This window comes from Cucurbita pepo, chromosome LG01 (assembly GCF_002806865.2).
Source record: "Cucurbita pepo subsp. pepo cultivar mu-cu-16 chromosome LG01, ASM280686v2, whole genome shotgun sequence".
NCBI classification, from domain to species: Eukaryota; Viridiplantae; Streptophyta; class Magnoliopsida; order Cucurbitales; family Cucurbitaceae; genus Cucurbita; species Cucurbita pepo.
Genome location: NC_036638.1, coordinates 3,503,566 through 3,525,523, shown reverse-complemented (window position 1 = coordinate 3,525,523; position 21,958 = coordinate 3,503,566). Strand labels below are relative to the sequence as shown.

Below are 21,958 nucleotides of genomic sequence, written 5' to 3'. Positions count from 1 at the left end.
ATAAGGATTTAATAGACCGTTTCATAAACATTAAAGATAAAATTGAAACTTTAGGACGAACACGAGTTCATCTCTTACAAGATCATACAATATCCAGAACTTCAAGCATTTAGTTTTCAACCTCAGAATTGAAATAATACGAAGACATGTTTATTATTACAGTACTGAGTTCAAACTTCTTTTTTCCAGTTTCAGTAACTAAGTATTGTTTGTGTACTTCTTCATTCACAACTCAACCAGCTAACAAACACCAACACCCTCTATACTAACATTTATAACCTTAGATGACATGATGATTCTTCTCAACTCCCAAAACTTACGAATGCGTTCTTACGATCGTCGTCGTTGGTAATACTGTTGATTAATTCGAGTAAAGCTTGTCGTATGCGTACTCTTTCTGTCGTTCAAGAGGATTTTTCTTCAAAAATATCCAGCAGAGAAAGTGCCTGCAAATTTCACAGAATGAGTGTTAGATATGTTGAGCATTTCATTGAGCTACAAATCGCAATCGAATCGTCGTGTTCTATCGATGTTCGATCTTGAAGGTGCAATTACCTCTGAAATGTTGAGTTCAAGACGGAACTTGGGGCCATCATAGTGGTGAAGAATTGGTCTGAAAGAGTCCTCTTCCAGTGGCTCACATATCTTCCTAGTCATAATTCTTACCTGTTTCATTCAAACAGTTCTCTTTTAGCTTAGATCTATGGAAGTCAGAAACTCAGTAAGGTTCCAGACAACAACACAAGAATATTACCTGCGCTGGGAATCGAGATTCGCCCGGAGTTTTCTTGTCTTCCCACGCAGTTGGATCGATGTTTGTCCCTCCAAAACTTGCAGCCTGGAAAGATAGTTCATATAGTTTCAAAATAAGTAAACAAAACAGACATGTATTGATATTCAAATTAAGAGCTCCCAACAAAACAGACATGTATTGATACTCAAATTAAGAGATCCCAACAAAACAGACATGTATTGATATTCAGATTAAGAAGAGCTCCCTATTGAAGCCATGGATATAGCACCAATTGAAGGAAGGAGACACACCTCAAAGATTCCATGGAGTTGATGGGTAGAATAGTTGTAAAGGAAAATAGGCAACCCAGGAGTGATGGCTCTCACTGAATCTCTGTATCTTGGAGGCAGACCTAAACATTGATTCAACAAAACAAAGGGGGCAGGACACAGATTCATCAAGCTATGCAAGAACAAAGCAGACAGATAATCAAAATTGAAGAAAATGAGAAGGGAAGCTCACCGAAAAGCTGCCTCTTGAGATTCTCTTGCATTGTATCATTGTTGCAAACAAAGATATATCCACCGACAGTTTCATTTCTTGGCAAAGATTCAGATGGAGGAAGGGTTTTGAATCTCTTGTCCAAAGCATTCTTGTTAGAATCCTTGTTGTTATCATTGGTGTTTTCACCGCTGTTCTTCTTGTTACTGTTCTTCTTCCCAGTTCTTCCTCCATTTTCTTCTTCAATCTTCCCACTGTTCTTGTAGTTCTTCAGATTCACAAAACTGTTAGTGTTATAATTCCCAATTTTGGCGTAAACCCCTTTGTTAAACCCTCCGTTAATACCCTTTTGAGCTCCTCCAATCAGAGGATCAACCCCCATATTAGCAGAATTAAGCTTCCACCCATCATTGAAGGAATTGAAATCAGACCCCTTAGGCTTAAAGCTATTCCACCCATTATCAAACATATTGAGTGCATTCTTTTCAAACCCAGATGAACTCAGATTGCTACTGCCGCTGCTATTGCTCCAATTCATAAGATCAGAAGCAACACTCGGCTTAAAACTATTCCATCCATCCTTCAATCGATTGACATCAGAATCAGACACTTCAGGCTTAAAATTAGTCAACGAATTTACCTCTCCGCCACTTCGAACATCGAAATTCCTCCTCTCCTCGTGCCTCTTCGACACAAACGAATTGCTCCAAATAGAATCGTTGAGCGAAAGGTTCGCGAGATTCCCAGTTTGCAGTCGAAGCTGGTCGCTGAACTGCCTAAACGATTGCGGGTTAGAATCCATTTTCGAATGAAAAACAGCCCCAAACTCAAAGAAGCGAAAAACCCAGATAGAAAATCAGGAATCGAAAGAGAAAGGAGGGAGAAATGAAGAAAAGGGAAGAGAGAAAAGGAGTTAAATAGAATGGGTATTTGGTAAAGCAGAGGAAATTTCGAAGAAGGAAGAGGGGATTGCGTGTGGAAAAAAAACAAGGCTAAGAATTGATTAAAGAAAAGAAGAAGGGTTAGAGTAGTTGAGCCAATGAGAATGTGACTAATGGAAAGCCGCGTAATCGAGGAGAGAGTGGGGGACACTGAAAAGGACGGAGAGGGAAGGTTTTTTCAAAGCATTCTAGAAAGGGCTGAGATCCCAAATTCCGCCATTGATTTGCTTCGTTGCTAAGCTTTTTGCTTTCTTTAATACAAAACAAATCTTTCAAAAATGGGGAAGATTGATAAACGTGTCATCTTCTGAAATGTAGCTTTCACATATTCCCGAGTCAACTTTTCTTAAATGTTTCAAAATACTCTTAAATTTAAAATGATTCCAACTTTGATACGGTTACCAGTATTGTCAACTTAAGATTAGCTGATGACTCTCTAGTAATCTCCGCATAGTATAAAAATTAGGAGGGAGTGACCTTTGTGTTTACCAACTACTACGATACTATGTTGACCCATGTAAATTTAGACAAGTTTTGCCTTAGATGATAGTTAGAAACCTCTTAACAGTCTCTACTATTAGGAGAGTGGCCCTATTGCCTCGATCGGCTACTAAGAGATAAGTTCACTACGGGAGGTTAGTTGGTAAACCCCTCAAAATCCACACGTAGTAAGTTGATACAAGAGAATCTATCATAAACCATGAGAAGCTTCCAATTACATTATTCATATGGTATTTCTTAATTAATCAAAATTAAGCAATTCAACGACGTCCTTAAACCAAATTAGGTAATTTAATCACATTTCTTTTATACTATTCCTTAAGATGCAATATCCAAGTCAAAGTATTCCAAATACTGGAATGACTATTTTAACCCAATAATAAGTGAAGCATTTAATTATTATAGGCTTTAATTAATTACTTAAATGTAATTAACAAAAGTCTAAATTGTTTTTAATTTTAATTTTATAATAATAATTTAATACTGGCGATTGACCAATTCAACCATTTTGTACAATAAAAGCCTAAAAGGGAAATTTGGAAAAGTATTACGTGGACAGAAAATCATATCTAAAGTTTAAAAAGATAATGCATTATTGAATCAAGTTTCAAATTTTGACTTTCCTATATTAAAAAATTAAATTAAAAAAAATAAGGCCAAACGGGAGAGAAATCACACATATCCAAGCTTGAGGGTCGGAATCCAAGCCTAGCCAGGTTTGGGATCCACCCAGCAACCCGCAACATGGCCTTTCCTACATTACTCCGGCCCAGACGCCTCCTTCCAGCCCAAGCCCAATAAAAATTGAGTTAAGATCCACTAAGCCCAATACTTCGATCTGTTGCAGTCCAATAAAGCCCAATGGGCCCAGCCTTTCCACTCCGGACTACTCCTCAACTTCGGAGGTGCACAGCAAATCAAGAAGTGAATTAAAAAAATTTAAAATTAATCATAATAGAAACATTGATAGAAATAATTAATGATAGATCTAGATCGAACAAAATAATTATTAATAAAAGTATTTAATTTTTTTTAGAAAAAAAACAATTATAAATCATTTTTATTTTAATTAAATATTTATTAATGATGTTTAAATTTTAAATTATTGATCTATCCTATTGTTAATTAATCGTTTTTAAGTTCATACCTTGATTGACATTTAAAATTNAAAAAACATGAATATATTGTATTTAATTTTACCTATTTCTATTTATCTATCTATTCTACTGAATCACATCTTTGAAAATACCAATTTTTATATATTTTTTAAAAACATTAATTTTTACCACCATTTATTACCTCTTCATAAGCTAATATTACCACTTTAAATTACATGCGACCCATGACGTGGCATGCTAACTTTTGTCTCCTACAAAATCATATACTTGATTAAATTAATTAAGCCTTTGTCCCCCAAAAGAATTTAAAAAAAAAAAAAAAAAAAAGTTTAGTTCGTTCAACCTACCTCTCCCTCTTTTGGTGAAGAGGTTCAATGCATGAATTTCAAAATAAGATAATAAAATAGTTAATTAATTAGCTACTAAAAACCATTTTAAAAATATTGATTAAGTTTCATTCATAAATCAACCATTAGTACGTCACGGTCGATGATTTAATAGCTACCTCCATATTTGCACTCTTCATTCTGTTAGCTTAGGTAAATTGTGAATGGTTACGTTTTTATTTACTTTATTTTTTATAAGAAGAATAAGAATAAGAACGAATATTTTTCACGTAGAAATATATATATATATATATAATGAGAAACAAAAAGTCGTCCCGAAGGCCTCTATATGTCTTTCTATTCAAATTTATATTATTATTTGTTGAAGTTTGTAAGATTAATTAAATTAATGTTAACTTTAACACCGACATTAATTTAAAAAAATAGGAGGGAAAAATGAGAAAAATATTTTTTATTAAAAAAAAAAAAAGAAAAAAAAAAGAAAAAAAAAAAGTAAAAGTAAAAGAAAAGGGAGTCGGGTTGGTGATGGTTACTGTGGTGGGTGCAGGTGAATGCATGAAGAAGCACATGGGGAGGCATCCATGTTGTTCCAAGCCATTTAATCACACTCTCTAATCTCTCTCTATAATATTTTAATTTATCATTATTCTTCTTTAATCTCTCTCTATAATATTTTAATTTATCATTATTCTTCTTTAATCTCTCTCTATAATATTTTAATTTATCATTATTCTTCTCTAATCTCTCTCTATAATATTTTAATTTATCATTATTCTTCTTTAATCTCTCTCTATAATATTTTAATTTATCATTATTCTTCTTTAATCTCTCTCTATAATATTTTAATTTATCATTATTCTTCTCTAATCTCTCTCTATAATATTTTAATTTATCATTATTCTTCTTTAATCTCTCTCTATAATATTTTAATTTATCATTATTCTTCTTTAATCTCTCTCTATAATATTTTAATTTATCATTATTCTTCTTTAATCTCTCTCTTTCTTTTCTTTTTATTATATTTATTCTAATTTGGATCTCTCCCTTTTAACTTCCTTTTATAATATATAATATATATTCATTATTATGATATCTATATATGTTTTTTTTATTGTTAATCAGTTTTCAAAAAGTTAGGAAACAAGTCATTAGAAAATTATTGTTTACTAACGTATTTAAAAAATATACGAAATTTAATTTACTATCACCAAAATTATATTTTACCATGTATAAGATCATCCTACATTACAAATATACATTAAATAAAGATTATTATAATAAATCTTTTTCTAAGTCCAAAAAAAAAGCTGGTCAACTGGTCGAGTGTTAATTGAATTAGTTGGTAAGATATTATATCTTTTCACTATTATTGCCCTCAATTTCAACTTGCTAATTAAAGGACATTAAACAAATTATTAATTAGCCTAAATTAGGCATTCTTCAACACTTAATCATTGGATTAACTTCAAGATTAATATAAACAGAATTATGATTTTTTATTTTTTTTAATAATTTCATTTTTCACTGTCTAACTAAGATAACATAATTCCACCATAATTATTATTATGTATTTATTTATGGATAGGAATATAATTCAATCATAAGGTAGGTTTGATTTTTTTCTTTTTTAAAATTGTTAAAATATTTTATTTTCGAAAAATTGCTCACTTTTTGCTCGCAAAAATGGACAAAATTTGTCATGTCACCGTCAATTTCCATATATGGGTTACTTTGGTCTACAAAGGTAAACGGTAAAAAAGAAAACAGCATTACATTTTACCCAACGTCAAACTATTCATTTACCCCCAATAATCACCTTTATTTATTTATTTATTTATTTAAAAAAAAGTGATATACATTTAAAAAAAATAAATAAAGGTACTCGAGTTAAATAAGGCCAATAACTCGTTTGTTTTTTTAATTTTGTCTCTCTTGGAAATTATGTTAATTTCTTAACTATTTTAAAAAAATAAAAACAAATTATTAAACTCATCTTAAAATTTTAATAGAACAAAATTTTGACCAAAAATAATAAAAAATATATTAATTTTTTCTTAAACAACAACATGATTTCACCAATAAATTTGAAATTATGTGGGAGTAGGTATCCATTGACCTAATTTTGGGCACTAAAATTCATCACCCCATGAATTAGGGTTCGCTTTGAAATTGACAAATAAAATCACAATAAGAAAGGATTTTATCAAGTTGACCAATCTTGTGATTCCTACATAAATAGAAATATTTTAAGCACTTTTCTCTTGTACTCCTTATAATTTTACCTTTTAAGGTTGTAAATATTTGTAGGTTTTAATCACTTTTGTTTTTATGTTCATTTCTTCGTTACATCGCTTTTCATCCTCAAATCTTACTTCAAAATTGTTGCTATTTTGGATATACATTATTGTACCAACTTTTTTTATTATATATAATAAAATAAAATAAAATAAAACTATTTTCAAGTGATTGTGACGTTGATTTAATGTTTATTTGTATTGATTCTATATACGTTTCGAAAGTACATGTGATATTTTTTTTTACTATTAAATAATGTATATATACACCTTTTAAATACGATTCGTATATTGAAAATGTCTCCTTCAATTTCTCTAGTTAATATGCACTAAGAATCACAATTTTCACTTTTTCTCCAAAATTCCCATTAGCTAATATATATAAAGATATTTTGGTGTTGAAATAAATAAATTAATTAATTAATTAAAAATCCTCCACCCCTCCACTTCAAATTGGATTATTGATGGCTAGTTTCCCATTTGCCTATGATTATCTCCACTTGATTTACAACCCTTAATCAATGTTACATGATGGAATTGCAATTTGATTAAATCTTAACTAACATCATTACTTTTTTTTAATCTCATTTTTTTATTTGTATTAGTGATATCTTACATGATAAACCATATCTCAAGTGAGATGTTGGTAATCAAAATCTCATGTGGAATTGGTTGGTAGTTGTTCGATATCTGTAAGGTAAGATCTTGCTCTTGTGCCAATGCAATTCGATGATTAAGTCATCAAGTGAGTAGAGAAGTATAAAACATAGTTTGTATTAGATTGGGCACCTTTTAATAAAAGCTGGTTCATATATTCAAATTCGTGTTATTAGTTGATTAAGTTACCGACTCGTGGTTACTAGCTCAACATGTCATTCTCCCTCTTTGGATAGTTGATTAAGTGTCTTCGGTTTAATCAATTGTCGATTCGGACACTTTTTAGTATCCGTGAACCTATCCCGTGAGTTTGTCCTAATGGGCTTTAAACCTAAATTTTAGTATTTTTTTTTTCAAGACAAATATTTTAATTCACACCAAACAAAATCAAATAATACTAATAAAGTTTATTTAAAAAAAAGATTTAATATTATAAAAACTATAAACAAACTTTTTGATGTGAGTTTTACCTAATAAAATGGTATTTTGAAAAATAATATTGGAAAAGATAAATTTAAATATACAAATTAAAATTTACATTTTAAAAAGGTAATTTTAAGAAATCAAAATATTTCTTATTTATTTGTTTGACAAGTAATTCAAAAATAAAAAGACGGTATGAAAGTGGTCCCTTTGTGCAGGGCAGTGGCAAGGGCAAGGGCAAACAAGGAATTACAAAACAAGTTGGAATGGTCTCCACATGGGGAAATTTCAAATAATATTTATAACTTTTCCAATAATAGTACTCTCCCTTTAACCAAAATTTAATTAATCTACATTTATTCTTTAAAGTAATTGCATTAACTATTTCTTTTTTCTCCAAATTAAAAAAAAAAAAAAACATTTTATTTTATTTATTTTTTTTTTTCAAATAAGTTATTTCCTTTTAGAGCCATATAAATTCCTTTCCTTGTTTGTGGGGATAGCGGGGACCACCTTGAAAATCGGGCAGATCAAGTACATCATGTCTATGATTATCGTGCTGACAATACCTTCAAATCAATCTCAGCCGTCCAATTTTCTATTTTAATCTCTCATCATCATCATTTAAGGTTTTAAACACTTGCGTAATCATGATCATAATCATGATTATTCATCTAATACTTTTCTAAACCCTAATTGCCCTTTCCTTCTGTATGTCTTCATCAAATTTGGGAAGTGACCTCTTTACGTCGGTAAATTATAACTCAGTATCGTCTATCAAAAAATTCATAAGTCGAAATTGAAGGACTAAAGAGTAATTTGAGTGAATAATAATAAAAATAAAAGAAATTGGACCCCAACCCTTGAATAGAGGCAAAGGTCACATAAAAAAAAATAGAAAATACAAAAATAAAATTTAATTAAGATTAAAGTTGAAATTAAGAAATAAGCATTTGTATAGGGGTACAGCCAAACATACACATTACCAAATATTTATTGGCTTGTCCTTAGCATAATCCATTTTATTCTCCATTATAAATAAAATAAAATTAACTTTATAANAAAAAAAAAAAAAAAAAAAAAAAAAAAAAAAAAATTATCCATTAGCACTAAACATGATTAATAAAGAAATTAATTGGGTTTGTGGGCTCTATAAATGTTTAAATTATTGTTGAAAACCAATATTAGAGTCAATATTATTGAGGTACCATACATTTCTTTTGTGTCATCTTATTTTAGGTATATTTTCTAATTTTGATGGGATTTTATGTAGTACTGTCAAATTGATGTACTAAGTATATAGGAATATAAATGCAAAAGTAAATTGTAATAAATTATATTAAAGTTAGTCCATCAATTTGATGCTATGTTGTCACATCAAATGATGTACGAGGTACGAGTTAAATTCGTGAAAAGTAAATATGAAAGTTATAGCATGACACGATAATGATTATATAAGGTCCATTATTTGTTCGAAGCCTTAATGTCTATGATGATCATGTAAGAAATGTGAAACGACGCGATAAAATTTAGGCGTTAGTTTTCTGTTGACCGTGGATTAAATGCTATAGTTTGACATGTGATTAATTGTGTAAAGGGTAGACAGGATTAAGCTTATCTGACTATGATATTGAGATGTTGTTCCTAGTATTATATTATGTCACGATTATGTGCTTCATATTTATGATAGTACTGTGATAAGACACAAAGTCATTTATGGTGGGTCAACCTATGTGTATGAATTAGTATAGACACGAAGTCGCTTCCCATATTTATGACTGTGTATGTGTCACAGCATATTATAATACACTATATTGGAACTCTAGAGAGTTACGAAATGTCCATAGAAGTGGTTGGAGTCATTTATGGCTAGGCCACAAAGGTTACCAGCTGTGACACATCTTAAGCCTACATCTAGCAAATATTGACACATCTAAAAGGGATGTTTTGTTCCCCTCTCCAACCGATGTTGGATCTCACAATCTACCTCTCTTGGGGGCCCTGCATCCTTGTTGGCACACTGCTCGATGTTTGGCTCTATGGCCCTACGTCTTTATTGGTATATCGCCCGATGTTTGGCTCTAATACCATTTGTAACAGTCAAAGCCTATCGCTAACGGATATTGTCCTTCTCTGCTTTAGCCTGTTACGTATTCTTGTCAGCCTCACAATTTTAAACACACATCTACTATGGAGAGAGGAGTGAAGCATTCTTTATAAATATACAGAAATCTCTCTCTAGCATACGCGTTTTAAAACCTTGAAGGGAAGTCTAGAAGGGAAAACCCAAAGATGATAATATCTGCTAGCGGTGGGCTTGAGTTGTTACAAATGGTATCAAAACTAATCACCGGACAATACAAGGCACTGGTTGGAGTAAGGCTAGACTCTCTTCACAGTAGACGCATTTAAAAATGATGAGGCTAAAAACGATATGTAGGAAGTCAAAGTAGAAAATATCTGCTGTCGGTGAGCTTTGGCTGTTACGCCAAATAGCACCTAAAATGTTTAGTTTACAAATAATTCTCACAATTTAAAATAATTACCATAAATATTCCTTGTAATTTCCTAGAATCTTTCTTGAGGGTTGCTTATATTTTAGGTTACAAATATGATGTTTTATCAACAATAATTATTCCAAAGTCAAACTCCTTGTGAACAATAATAATAATTAAAAAAGAAAAAAAGAAAAAACCCTAATGTCCAATAACTTTCAATTGTCATTCCGCTAAATAAATAGGATCATTTTGATATGTTTCGGTACAACGGAATATCTCTTAAACATGCAATTCCACCGACCCTTTTTATTAAATACAATAGTCATGAATAAAAACAACTCAAAAGTATCAATACGACAAAATTTGAGTCACGACATTCAGGTCGAGCAACTCGAACCTAAGATTTGAAATTGTAGGAGTCCATGTTGAGTAGGATAATGAATATTTTTGTTATAATAAATATGGAAGGTAAATTATAGTCGTTAACCGTAAAAATAAAGGAGTCAAAAAGTTCACTAGCGACAATTTAAATAAATAAGCGTAAGTTAAAAGCTATCAGGTGAAATAGTTCGTATCCATTGAATTAGAATCATACCGATCCATATTGAGTAAGTAGTTCATAAATAAAGTTGAAAGACCAGTTAAATATCGTGGAGAAGACCATAATAATTCTACATTTCAAAAAAAAAAAAAAAAACCATGGATTTTATATACCATGGTTTCATCCCGACCATAGATTTAGTTAGCTGCCTCAATTTCTAGCATCTATTTTGATTTTCGCTAATTCATTCATTAAATTTAATAAAAAGGAACTCTCAAATTTTAATAATAAAGTTCGATTAATATACAAATTAATCATTGAATAATTTTTTTAAAATTTATTCGCATCTAACAATCACAACATGTCACTAATCTACTTATCTTGAAATGCTTCTAAGAGTGAAAATTATTTTCAGAGACAATAATTAATCCTCGCTTGTATGATTCCAAGAAAAAGTTCATAATATAGGATTATTTCAAGTTAAACACATTTAATTTTAAAGTTCTTACGATCGAATTAACTATAACATTTTAAAGTTCATTTTCGTACGTGATCTTGTTAGTTCATGTGAAAGCATCTTGGATAGGCATAAATATATAATATTTTAGGGGACACAAACTTTGCTTAATGTGTTGAAGATGCAAGTAAGAATAGGAACCTTTCAATTAATTAATCAAAAGTTTTCATTTCAACATAAAATTTGAGATTTTCTCTACCTTTAATTTGTTCTTTCAAGAGCAAAAGAATAATCAATTCATTAATTAAATCGCTAGTTACTATCCTACGGTAATGATCCATGTCCAAGATTTAGAATTCAAATTTGACGTATAATGACTCCCAAAATTCCTATGCGACATGGTCATGTTACTTACTTCTCATTTCTAAGAGTAAAAACTACTTTATTCGGTTGTCACATAAAAATATGCATATTCTTTTTTTGGTGATTCAATCATACAAACTTTATAAAGAAATGCGTTTGACTTACCACTGAATCAAATTTTAAATTATAATTTAGATTAGATAATTAGCAATATTATATATATATTTATTGGTTTCACACATGCATATATTTTTGGGAGTATTGATGTTGGAAATTTCCCAATGAAACAGAACATGTGCTGACGTGTACAGAGCAGGACCACCCAACTGCTGGCAGATCATCTCGGATTGGGGAGAGAGAAACAAAAAAGAAAAAATAATTAGTCAAAGAGATTAAAAATAAATAAAAAAACCAATTATCCTCACGTTTACACGTGGGACCCATGTAAAGTGAGTGGCATATTCAGAAATTATGACCACACATCAAGGTCAAACTTATAATTATAGCCATCTGACGATAACAAAAAAAAAAGAAAAAAGGAAAAAAAGAAAAAAAGAACGTCAACATAAATAGAATATAAAAGTAATTAAAATATAGATTATTAAAAGGAAAAAAAAAAACCTTAAAAATTTTCCTGCCGGATTAACTCGAGCCAACGTTGTTGCCTGCTTCGAAGTAGACAACGAAAGGGAACGGCAACAACTAACGGTGACGCCCGTATCTGGTCGGAATTTAACGTCTTCCGTTAACTCTGATAACACGCATCTCTATGTCTTTTTCCGTACTCTCTACATTTATTTTATTTTTCTTTTTAATTTCCTTTTATAAATCGTCCGTTCGACCGTTATCACACGGCAGCCCTTCACCGTCAAACACTTTCTTTTCCCCCCAACCCCCACCATTCTTCCAACTATAGTTTGCCTTACCCCTTCCTTGGGTTACATTCTAACCATACTTCTCCCATTTTTCTGTATGATATTTTTCCTCTCAAAATTAAATTCAAAATTTTATTTAAAAGAGTAATTAAAACTTTTTAAAATACGAGAACAAAATAAATATATTATAATAACAAATCAATTTTCATAATTTTACTAAACTTTGCGTGTTGTAATGAATGTTTGGCTAGACGTTTAATGCTTTCGAAGTTCATATGGTATGCATTTAAATTGTTTGGAATAACGCCAAACTTGAGCCTGATATTTTGGTAACGCATCAATAGCTTTTCCGTAAAAGACGTAGGTTCGACTTCTAAGTTACATTTCTAATATAAATATTCTAAAAAATTGTAAATGAACAAATAATTTAAATTCAAATTTGTGTAATTTAAGTTTTAGATGCCTAACTATAGATTAGCCTAAACAAAACACATATTTAATAAAACATTTAATGTTCTTCTTTGAGGAAAAGAAAAGTAGAAGTATTTACTGTGAGATCTCACGTACTTGTAAGGGCATAAAAATGAAGTTGACCACTATCCAATAGACGAAAATAGATAATCAATTAAATTATATTCAAGTTGATTGGAAGGTAAGATAGCTAATAAGGGTAGTTAAAAGGCGAACAAAATTAGGACACTAGCAATCCAGAAGATGGGGGTGGGGGACTGTGGAGATTTTTATGACAGTATAAAAGGTGGGAGTTGGAATGGGTTTATTCCATGGATACCCAAAAGAAAGAAAGAAAAATCTTGAACAAAAACATGGGGTGATTGAGATTATGTTTATTCTCCTCAGAACAAAATCATGGGTTTCGACTCTGTTCATTAGAAAATCAAAAGGAAACGAAAAAGACAAGTAGAGAGAGAGAGAGAGAGAGAGAGAGAGGGAAGAGGCGGCAGCTGAAGCAATAAGGCACTAAGGCACCGCTACAATACGAAGCGGGGAAGTTTTTTTTTTTTTTTTTTTTTTTTTTTTTTCTCCTTTTGGAATTCTCTGTAACGGCGTTCTTCCCGGATTCCAAAGAGAAAAAAACCAGAGGAAGAGAGAGGAAGAAGGAAGCGAGAGTGGGTTTCAGAGCTTCTCCACTAAACGGTTCTGTAACGGCAGCCAAAGGGGAAGTGGAGGTCGGTGGAGTTGTATTTCTTGTTGGGAAATCTTCCAAATCGCCATTGACGCGTTGTAAGTAAAGGTGGGTTTATGCGTTTTTGCGGCTCTGTTTCTGGATAATCTTCGTTTGGTGTTGTTTGACTTGTGGGGGAGTGGGGGAAGCTTCAACATTAATGGCTAATCGGGGTGGGGGGTCGTTTTCACCCTCAAATGTTTCATCTCAAGGTATAACTTTAATGGGTTTTTCTTCTTTCATCTTCTTCTTTCATAATCCGATTCTGGGTCTAATTCCCTTCTCTGTAAATGGCGATTTCCAAGGTTCAGGAAGAGATGGCCTTTACGTTGAGCTATGGAAGGCCTCGGCTGGGCCTCTTGTCGAAGTTCCTCGTGTTCATGAACATGTTTTCTATTTTCCTCAAGGCCACATGGAACAGGTAACTTCGTTGATGAATCATTTCCACTGCATCAGATCGAGCTCTGCCGCTGGAATTTTGATTTATTTTGGCTTGATTGAATGTTTTTGCTTCATATAGTTGGAGGCATCTACAAATCAGGAGCTAAATCAGAAACTCCCTTCCTTTAATCTTCCCTCCAAAATTCTCTGTCATGTAGTTGATGTCCGGCTGCTGGTATGTTCTGTTCTTCATCCTTTGTTGTTCTTGTTGTTTGGCTTCTGAGAAAATGTGGGTTAGAAAACAAGAACCCTCTTGGATATTCTCGGGAACCAAACAGGTTATTAGGCCTTGTAGTTTGGAGTTTTGAGCTCAAAATATAAGCCATTTTGCTTGTCCTTGTCCTTGAATTTTAGGCAGAGCAGGAGACGGATGAGGTTTATGCACAGATATCTTTAATTCCAGAAGGAAATGTAAGAACTGTTTGTAGCTTTTGTGTTACTTGTCTATTTTGGTTTGGACTTGTTACTAAATTATGATGGATGTCCAGCAAGAGGAACCTGCAACTCCTGGTCCTTCGCCGGGGGAATGTCGAAAATCGAAAGTTCATTCGTTTTGCAAGGTTTTAACTGCTTCTGATACTAGCACCCATGGGGGATTCTCCGTGCTCCGTAAACACGCTACCGAATGCCTGCCTCCATTGGTAATTCTTCGTTACCGAGTTATCCTACTGTTTAGCTTGTTTCGTCCCTCGAATATTGTTGCATTTTGTAATCTTCTCATGTGGATGTTCTTCAGGATATGACCCAACAGACCCCGACTCAAGAACTCATAGCCAAAGATCTTCACGGTTACGAGTGGCGATTCAAGCATATATTCAGGGGTGAGCCTCCTTCTGGTTTACTATGATCACAACCATATGTTGAGCTTTTGCATTTATAATAGTAAATCCGTGCTATGACGAACGAACAGGTCAACCTCGAAGGCATTTGCTAACGACCGGATGGAGCACCTTTGTTACGTCTAAGAGATTAGTTGCTGGAGATTCGTTTGTATTCTTGAGGTATATCTTGATTTTCGTACTATGGATGATCGTCGGTGGAGGGGAGGTTACTTTTCTTTGGTTAACTTGTGAAATGGTTTTGTAGGGGGGAAAATGGGGAATTACGAGTCGGAGTGAGGCGTCTTTCTCGTCAACAAAGCACCATGCCTTCGTCTGTGATTTCGAGTCACAGCATGCACTTAGGAGTGCTTGCTACTGCATCTCATGCTGCTGCAACTCTAACTCGCTTCGTTGTCTATTATAAGCCGAGGTTGTTAATACTTTATTTTTGTTCTATGTACTTTGTGATGTCGATTTGGATTCTCATGTCGTGTGTCTATTTCGATTTGTTGTCATTTGATTCCAGGGCAAGCCAGTTTCTGGTCAGCTTAAGTAAGTATAAAGAAGCCATGAACACTAAGTTCTTAGTTGGGATGAGGTTCAAGATGAGGTTTGAAGGAGAGGACTCTCCTGAGAGAAGGTAAACATGCTGCAATCCCTTTTCTTCTTCTTTTATGAGCTTTCCGACCTAACTCTTTTTCTCGTTCGCTAATCGACAAGGTTTTCGGGCACCATAATCGGCGTTGACGACATATCTCCTTACTGGCCCAATTCGCAATGGCGATCACTGAGAGTAATGTCTTCCTCTGGAGTACTGATTCTTACTGCCACCTCCAATATTTGATTGTATTTGCTTTCCTTTCCAGGTTCAATGGGATGAACTTGCATCTATTCAAAGACCCGAGAGGGTTTCGCCATGGGAGATCGAACCGTTTGTGGCTCCCGTGTCCCAGAGCATTCCTCAATCAATTTCGGTAAAGAACAAACGGCCTCGGCCTCCACTTGACATTCCAGGTATTGCGTAGAGCCAACTATTAGTTCTTTTGATATTGGAGGAGTCGAAATAAGTTATCGATTAATCGTGACGTTTCTTTTCTCTTTTGTTCGTTGTACATGACACAGAGTCTGATAATTCAACCGTGACAACTCTTCGACATCCAGTATCGACTCAACCACATGATGATAAAACACAGCTGAGTGTTCCTGCAGGATGGCATTACAAGCAAACAGATATTAGCAGCAATGGGAATTCGGTATCGAGGACTCATAACGAGGGTTCTTGGTTAACCGTCCCGAATGGGAGTGTTTCGCAGCATCGATTAAAGGATTCGACAGAGGACCATAAAAGCAATTCTGTTTGGTCAGCAGTCTTCCCTGGAGTGCCAACAGCACACTCGACGTGTCCAACTCCACGCACATCGAACCCAATGAGTGACCAAATAAATGAGTTTGGGGAAGAGGGGAGGAAAACCGAGGTGGCTCCTAGCTGTCGCTTGTTTGGGATCGAGCTCATTGATCATTCTAAGAGGCCCGTTCCACCCGAAAGGACTTCTGATCAATCGAACTGCGCAGCAAATGAAGTCACTGAAAGCCATGTCAATACCTTGCTGTCATCTAATGCAGAGCAGCAGGGCTCAAACCTGCCAAAGGCTTCTTCTAAAGAACGAAAATTAGGACTTTTACAAGCACTTCCTAAAGAGATCCAGCACAAGCACAATGCCTCGACCAACTGTCGAAGCCGAACCAAGGTGAGACTATAAGATAAGCGATCAATTAAACAGCCGAATCATGTCTCGAACTTTGTGGGCTTAAGCTAATTTATTGACTTGGTTCTGTTGGTCATCGACATATCGAAGGTTCAAATGCAGGGGATGGCTGTGGGACGAGCGGTGGACCTTACGACATTGGTAGGGTATGACCAACTCATTGACGAAATGGAAAAGATGTTTGATATCAAGGGAGAACTTCGTCCTCGTGACAAGTGGGAGATTGTATTCACAGACGATGAAGGAGATACGATGCTCATGGGCGATTATCCATGGCAGTAAGTCACACACTTCAACCAGTAACCTCATTGTTCGATTCGATACCGAGTTGCATAATTCTCCTCCTATGGTTTTATCATCTTGCAGGGAATTCTGTAACATGGTGAGAAGAATATACATATGGTCGAGTCAAGATGTAAAGACGAGTTCGGGCAGAAGACTCACAATGTCTGCGATCGAATTCGATGGAACTGCAATAACCTCGGAATCAGCTGATAGCTGAAGCTGGGAGTACACTACTTAGAATACTTTAAAATCTTTTGGGTTCTTGAAGTCTTTTNAAAAAAAAAAAAAAAAAAAAAAAAAAAAAAAAAAAAAACTATTTTCACAGAAATAAAGGAGGAGAGGTGAGTACCCATTGCTTCTTCTATTTGTGTAAATATATATACCCATTGCTTCTTCTCCAAGTCCGGCCCAATCACTTTTGGGCCGAGGTTAATGGGCCTTTTAACGGGCCTTTATTGTGGTCACGATGCATTTTGGGCCATTGGGCTATTCCACAGCTGGCCCACATCTTCCCACGGGTAATTTCGTAAATTTGGTTCTCCACATGTCTACATAATATATGTTTTATTATTATTATTTCAAATTTGTGTTTATTTTTGGTTGATAAATTAAGAAAGTTTTCATTTGTGTATTGTGTGGGATTGGGAAAATAAGGTTTTTTTTTTATTGTTTTTTCTTAATAAAGAAAAGTATTGCTGTCGTTCTCAAATTTCTTGTTTTTTTTTTCTATTTTATTGAAAAAACAAAAGGTGTTTAATAATTATTCATCAAGCCTTAACCTTATTGTTTCCGAAAAAAAAAAAAACTTTATTTTGAAATTTATTTTAAAAGTAATTATGGGGAGGATATTTTCATTAATTTATTTCATATTTATTATTATTATTATTTTTAATTATTGGTCTCTTTCTTAGAAGGATCGCTTATTTTTATTAAATAAAATAGATTATTTTATTTTCTTTAATAATGGTTTAAAGACGATTTGAGTGTCTGCCACAATTTGATGGGAGAATTTATTTATTTATTTATTTATTTATTTTTGAGAAGTTGACATAAATTTCACATCTACAATGAAGCCTTAGCATAACCAAAACCACCCAAAAGTTGTTAAAGAAATGATGGAGGAACACACAGCACGCGCCGCCGCCGCCGCCGTGCCCTTACCACTTCACTCCGAATCCCCACACATCTCTCGCCGCGCCACCGCCTTCAACCGCGTCTTCGCCGCCTTTTACACTGCCGCCATCTTAACTCTGTTTTATTATCACTTAGCTTCGCTTCTCTATCCCGCCTCTTTTACTTCCTTCTTCGTCTCTGTTCTTCTGTTCATCTCCGACGTCGTTTTGGCCTTATTCTGGGCCGTCACTCAAACCAACCGCATGATTCCCCTCCGCCGCCGGGAGTTCCCCGGAAACCTAGAACAGTTACTAAAGAAGGATTCGGACTTTCCGGCGCTGGATGTGTTCATTTGTACGGCAGATCCGTACAAGGAGCCGCCGATGAATGTGGTCAACACGGCCTTGTCGGTCATGGCCTATGAGTACCCGACCCAGAAGCTTTCGGTGTATGTCTCCGACGACGGCGGCTCTGTTTTGACGCTGTTTGCTTTTATAGAGGCGGCGAGGTTCGCCGGAGAGTGGTTGCCGTTTTGCAGGAGAAACGGAGTGGTTGAAAGGAATCCCGATGCGTTCTTCGCTTCAAACAAAGATTCCAACTCTGAAAAGGAGAAGATCAAGGTATTATTAATCTCTTTTCAGAATCAAATTATTTATTTATTCATTTATTTAAACGACAAAACTTCAAATTTCTCCTCCTAATTACTTGGAAACTGAATTTTATTTTTTTAGAATAATGGAATATGAAGTTCAGTAATGGAGTGGCAGACAATTCCACGTTCTTGTAACACAAATCGACAAAATTTTCATATAACGACAGAATTGTTCTTGATATTTGCTATATATATATATATTTATCTGAAGGGATTGAAATGTTTTTTTTTTCTTTTTATATGTAAGAAGATAAATTAAAATATAGGAAGAAAATTAATTTAGTAGATGAATATAAATTACCTTTTATTTTTTAGTTCATAAAAAATTCAACCAAAATATTAATTAAAATGATTACTATTAAATATAATTTGTTGGGGTTTGAATTTCAGATAATGTACGAGCAAATGAAAATGAGGGTAGAAAATGCATTGGAGAAAGGGAAGGTTGAAGATGAACTCATAAATGGAGACGAAGAGCGTATGGGTTTTGATAAATGGACCAAATCCTTCACTCCTCGCAATCATCCTCCCATCATTCAGGTAACACTCCCATTCCCGTTCACAGTTCACGAGTCTTGTAGCATTCGATGCATAGCTTGTTAGATGAACACGACTCTCCACAATGGTATGATATTGTCCACTTTAAGTATAAGCCTTCCTGACTTTGCTTTGAGCTTCCAAAAAAGGCATGATACTAGAGATGTATTCATTTGCTTGTAAATTCATGATCATTCTCTAAATTAGCTCAACTAGATAAGACGTTATAAATTTCAGGTGTTGTCCGAGAGTAGCAAAAACAAGGATATGCCGAATCTTATCTATGTTTCAAGAGAAAAAAATGCAGCATCTCATCACCATTTCAAGGCCGGTGCCCTCAATGCTCTGGTAAGCTCTACATCTTATTCTATTTCTGTTCGTTCTCGTCTCTAATGTCTCTATTATTTGTGATGGAATAGCTTCGAGTATCAGCTGTAATGACCAATGCACCCATTATTCTCACTTTGGACTGTGACACTTATTCCAATGACCCTCAAACGCCAAGCCGAGTCTTGTGCTACTTTTTGGACCCAAAAGTTGCCACCAACTTGAGCTATATTCAATTCCCCCAACGCTTTCATGGACTCAGCAAAAATGATATCTACGCTAGTGAATATAAGCGCTTGTACTTATTCAATCCTGTTGGTATGGACGGCCTGTTAGGCCCTGCTTATCTCGGCACCGGCTGTTTCTTTGCTCGACGTTCTTTCTTTGGAGGCCCCTCGTCGTTCGAAGCGCCAGAGCTCTCCAATCTCCACCCAAATCATGTCGTGGAAACACCCATTAAGTGTCGGGAAGTGTTGGACCTTGCCTGTGTGGTTGCGGGGTGTGAGTATGAAACGCACACCAAATGGGGTTCCAAGGTATGGCCGCTATCCATTGAAAATTTGAACTGATACTCATTTTGTTAAGTAAAAGGAGTGATTTTGGGATTTGGGTTTGTTTTGTAGCTGGGTTTTAGATATGGGTCTTTAGTGGAGGACTATTTCACTGGGTATCTACTGCAATCCGAGGGGTGGAGGAGTATATTCTGCAATCCAGACAGAGTTGCTTTCTATGGCGATGCGCCGATGAATCTTCTCGATGCAGTGAATCAAGTGAAAAGATGGGTAATTGGGCTTCTTGAAGTGACGTTTTCCAAGTACAGTCCTGTCACTTTTGGGGTTCGATCCATTGGTCTTCTCATGAGCCTTTCTTATTGCCATAACTTATTATGGTCATTTTTGTTCTTCCCTGTCTCTGTTTATGCCTTCCTCCCTCAATTGGCTCTCATCAATGGCGTCTCCATCTTCCCCAAGGTAAATCCCCAAGTTTTAAACATGATTTGAGTTCGATTTCGTTCGATCTTTAATGGGTTTGAAAGCTTTTAATGTAATTCTCAATGTTTTGTAGGTTTCGAATCCATGGTTTGTATTGTATGCGTTCCTCTGCCTCGGAGCGTATGGGCAAGACCTGGTTGAGTTCCTGCTCGATGGGAACGCATTGAAGAAATGGTGGAACGATCAAAGAATATGGAGCATAAGATCGTTGTCCAGCTACTTATTTGCATCCATGGAGTTCTCGTTGAAGTCCCTCGGCGTTTCTGGTTTTGGTTTCAATGTCACGAGCAAAGTAGTCGACCAAGAACAGAGCAAGAGATATGAGCAAGAGCTGTTTGAATTCGGAGCCTCGTCGCCGATGTTCGTGCCGATGGCGACGGCTGCGACAGTCAATTTGGTGGGGTTTGCCGGTGGAGTGATCGGAATTTGGAGATCGAGGGGCGTTTGGGAGGAATTGTTTGGTCAAATGGTTGTGGCGGGGTTTGTGGTGGCCAATTGCTGGCCGCTTTATGTGGCCATGGCGTTTAGGAAAGATGGAGGGAAATTGCCACTCAAAATTACGTTTTTATCCTTCTTCCTAGCTTTGCTTCTTTGTTCTTTTGCTGCTTTTTTGTTCTAGCAAATGGTAGGAAACTCTCCTTATAACCAAGATATTGTATTTGATCGATGGTAAAGTGAGCTTAGCGTATCGGATAATCTTTGTCAAACCGACCATCTATGAAGACTTCGATCTTAAACTTCTAATGAGTGGTTAAATGATAGGTAGAATATACTTTTCGACAACGAATAGATTCCTTGATGACAAGTGAAATGTATTTTTCAATGATGATGAATTCTAAACGGGTTCGAGAGAATTTGATCTACGATGACAAGCGGTTTCTATTAGTCTATTAGATGGCAGTACACGATTTCCTACTTGGAGTATCTATTTAATCCAACAACCTGAACCAATCCAACCCAAAATTATAAGGGTTGGATTGGATTAGCATTTTTGGGTTTGGTTGGGTTAATTTAGTAAATCAATTTCGGGTTCATAGAACCGAAAAAGAATTTATAATATTACAAAAATTTGCTTATTAATTTTTTTTAGAATGGTAATGAAGTTAAATGATATTATTTTGGAATTTTTTTTTCAATGTGGCTTTACTAACAATGTTGGCTGGACCACGTTGTTTACATTACTTTTTAGTTTATTTTATTTCTCTTATAAAAAAAATACTTCAATATTTCGTATTGTTTTAAAACACATATGAATAAATTAACAAACAACCCCTTATACACTTCATACAATTTTAAATACATGGTTTATAATATGAATAAACTAATAAACAACTATTCATACCATTTATAAAATTTTAAATATATGGTTTATAATATGAATAAATTAATAAACAACTATTCATACAATTTACATAATTTTAAATATATTATTTATAATATGAATAAACTAATATACAACTATTCATACCTTTTATACAATTTTAAATACATTATAATATGAATAAACTAAAAAACACTACAAAAATTCTATTAATACCCTTAATTTTTTTATAAGAAAAAGATTTCAAAAACACCTCTAAATTTTTTAAAGT

At 34.3% G+C, this 21,958-nt stretch overlaps 3 protein-coding genes across 4 annotated transcripts; 2 read left to right on the top strand and 1 right to left on the bottom strand.

Moving 5' to 3' along the window:
- Positions 1 to 19: 19 nt before the first annotated feature.
- LOC111790938 (uncharacterized protein DDB_G0283357) lies at positions 20 to 2,211 on the bottom strand. The gene is made up of 5 exons (XM_023672073.1): positions 1,256 to 2,211; positions 1,045 to 1,145; positions 755 to 838; positions 556 to 666; positions 20 to 446 (listed from the first exon to the last, which is right to left on the bottom strand). The coding sequence occupies exons 1-5, from the start codon at positions 2,034 to 2,036 to the stop codon at positions 405 to 407; spliced, it is 1,119 nt and encodes a 372-aa protein (XP_023527841.1). The 5' UTR covers positions 2,037 to 2,211; the 3' UTR covers positions 20 to 404.
- Positions 2,212 to 13,254: 11,043 nt separating this feature from the next.
- Positions 13,255 to 17,013, top strand: LOC111780408 (auxin response factor 9-like). Of its 2 annotated transcripts, none has more exons than XM_023660805.1 (14): positions 13,255 to 13,644; positions 13,744 to 13,853; positions 13,953 to 14,048; positions 14,228 to 14,284; positions 14,362 to 14,514; positions 14,610 to 14,694; positions 14,784 to 14,874; positions 14,960 to 15,124; positions 15,221 to 15,334; positions 15,415 to 15,487; positions 15,561 to 15,708; positions 15,817 to 16,442; positions 16,551 to 16,738; positions 16,827 to 17,013. In XM_023660805.1, exons 1-14 carry the CDS (start codon positions 13,593 to 13,595, stop codon positions 16,960 to 16,962), a joined length of 2,094 nt encoding a protein of 697 aa, XP_023516573.1. In that variant the 5' UTR covers positions 13,255 to 13,592; the 3' UTR covers positions 16,963 to 17,013. The 2 variants fall into 2 exon arrangements, with proteins under 2 accessions (XP_023516573.1, XP_023516564.1); XM_023660796.1 differs by having other exon boundaries at positions 13,738 to 13,853.
- A 774-nt stretch (positions 17,014 to 17,787) lies between these two features.
- LOC111780371 (cellulose synthase-like protein G3) lies at positions 17,788 to 21,110 on the top strand. Its single transcript, XM_023660754.1, has 6 exons — positions 17,788 to 18,478; positions 18,901 to 19,050; positions 19,285 to 19,395; positions 19,467 to 19,910; positions 19,998 to 20,345; positions 20,440 to 21,110. Exons 1-6 carry the CDS (start codon positions 17,858 to 17,860, stop codon positions 20,983 to 20,985), a joined length of 2,220 nt encoding a protein of 739 aa, XP_023516522.1. The 5' UTR covers positions 17,788 to 17,857; the 3' UTR covers positions 20,986 to 21,110.
- Positions 21,111 to 21,958: the final 848 nt, after the last annotated feature.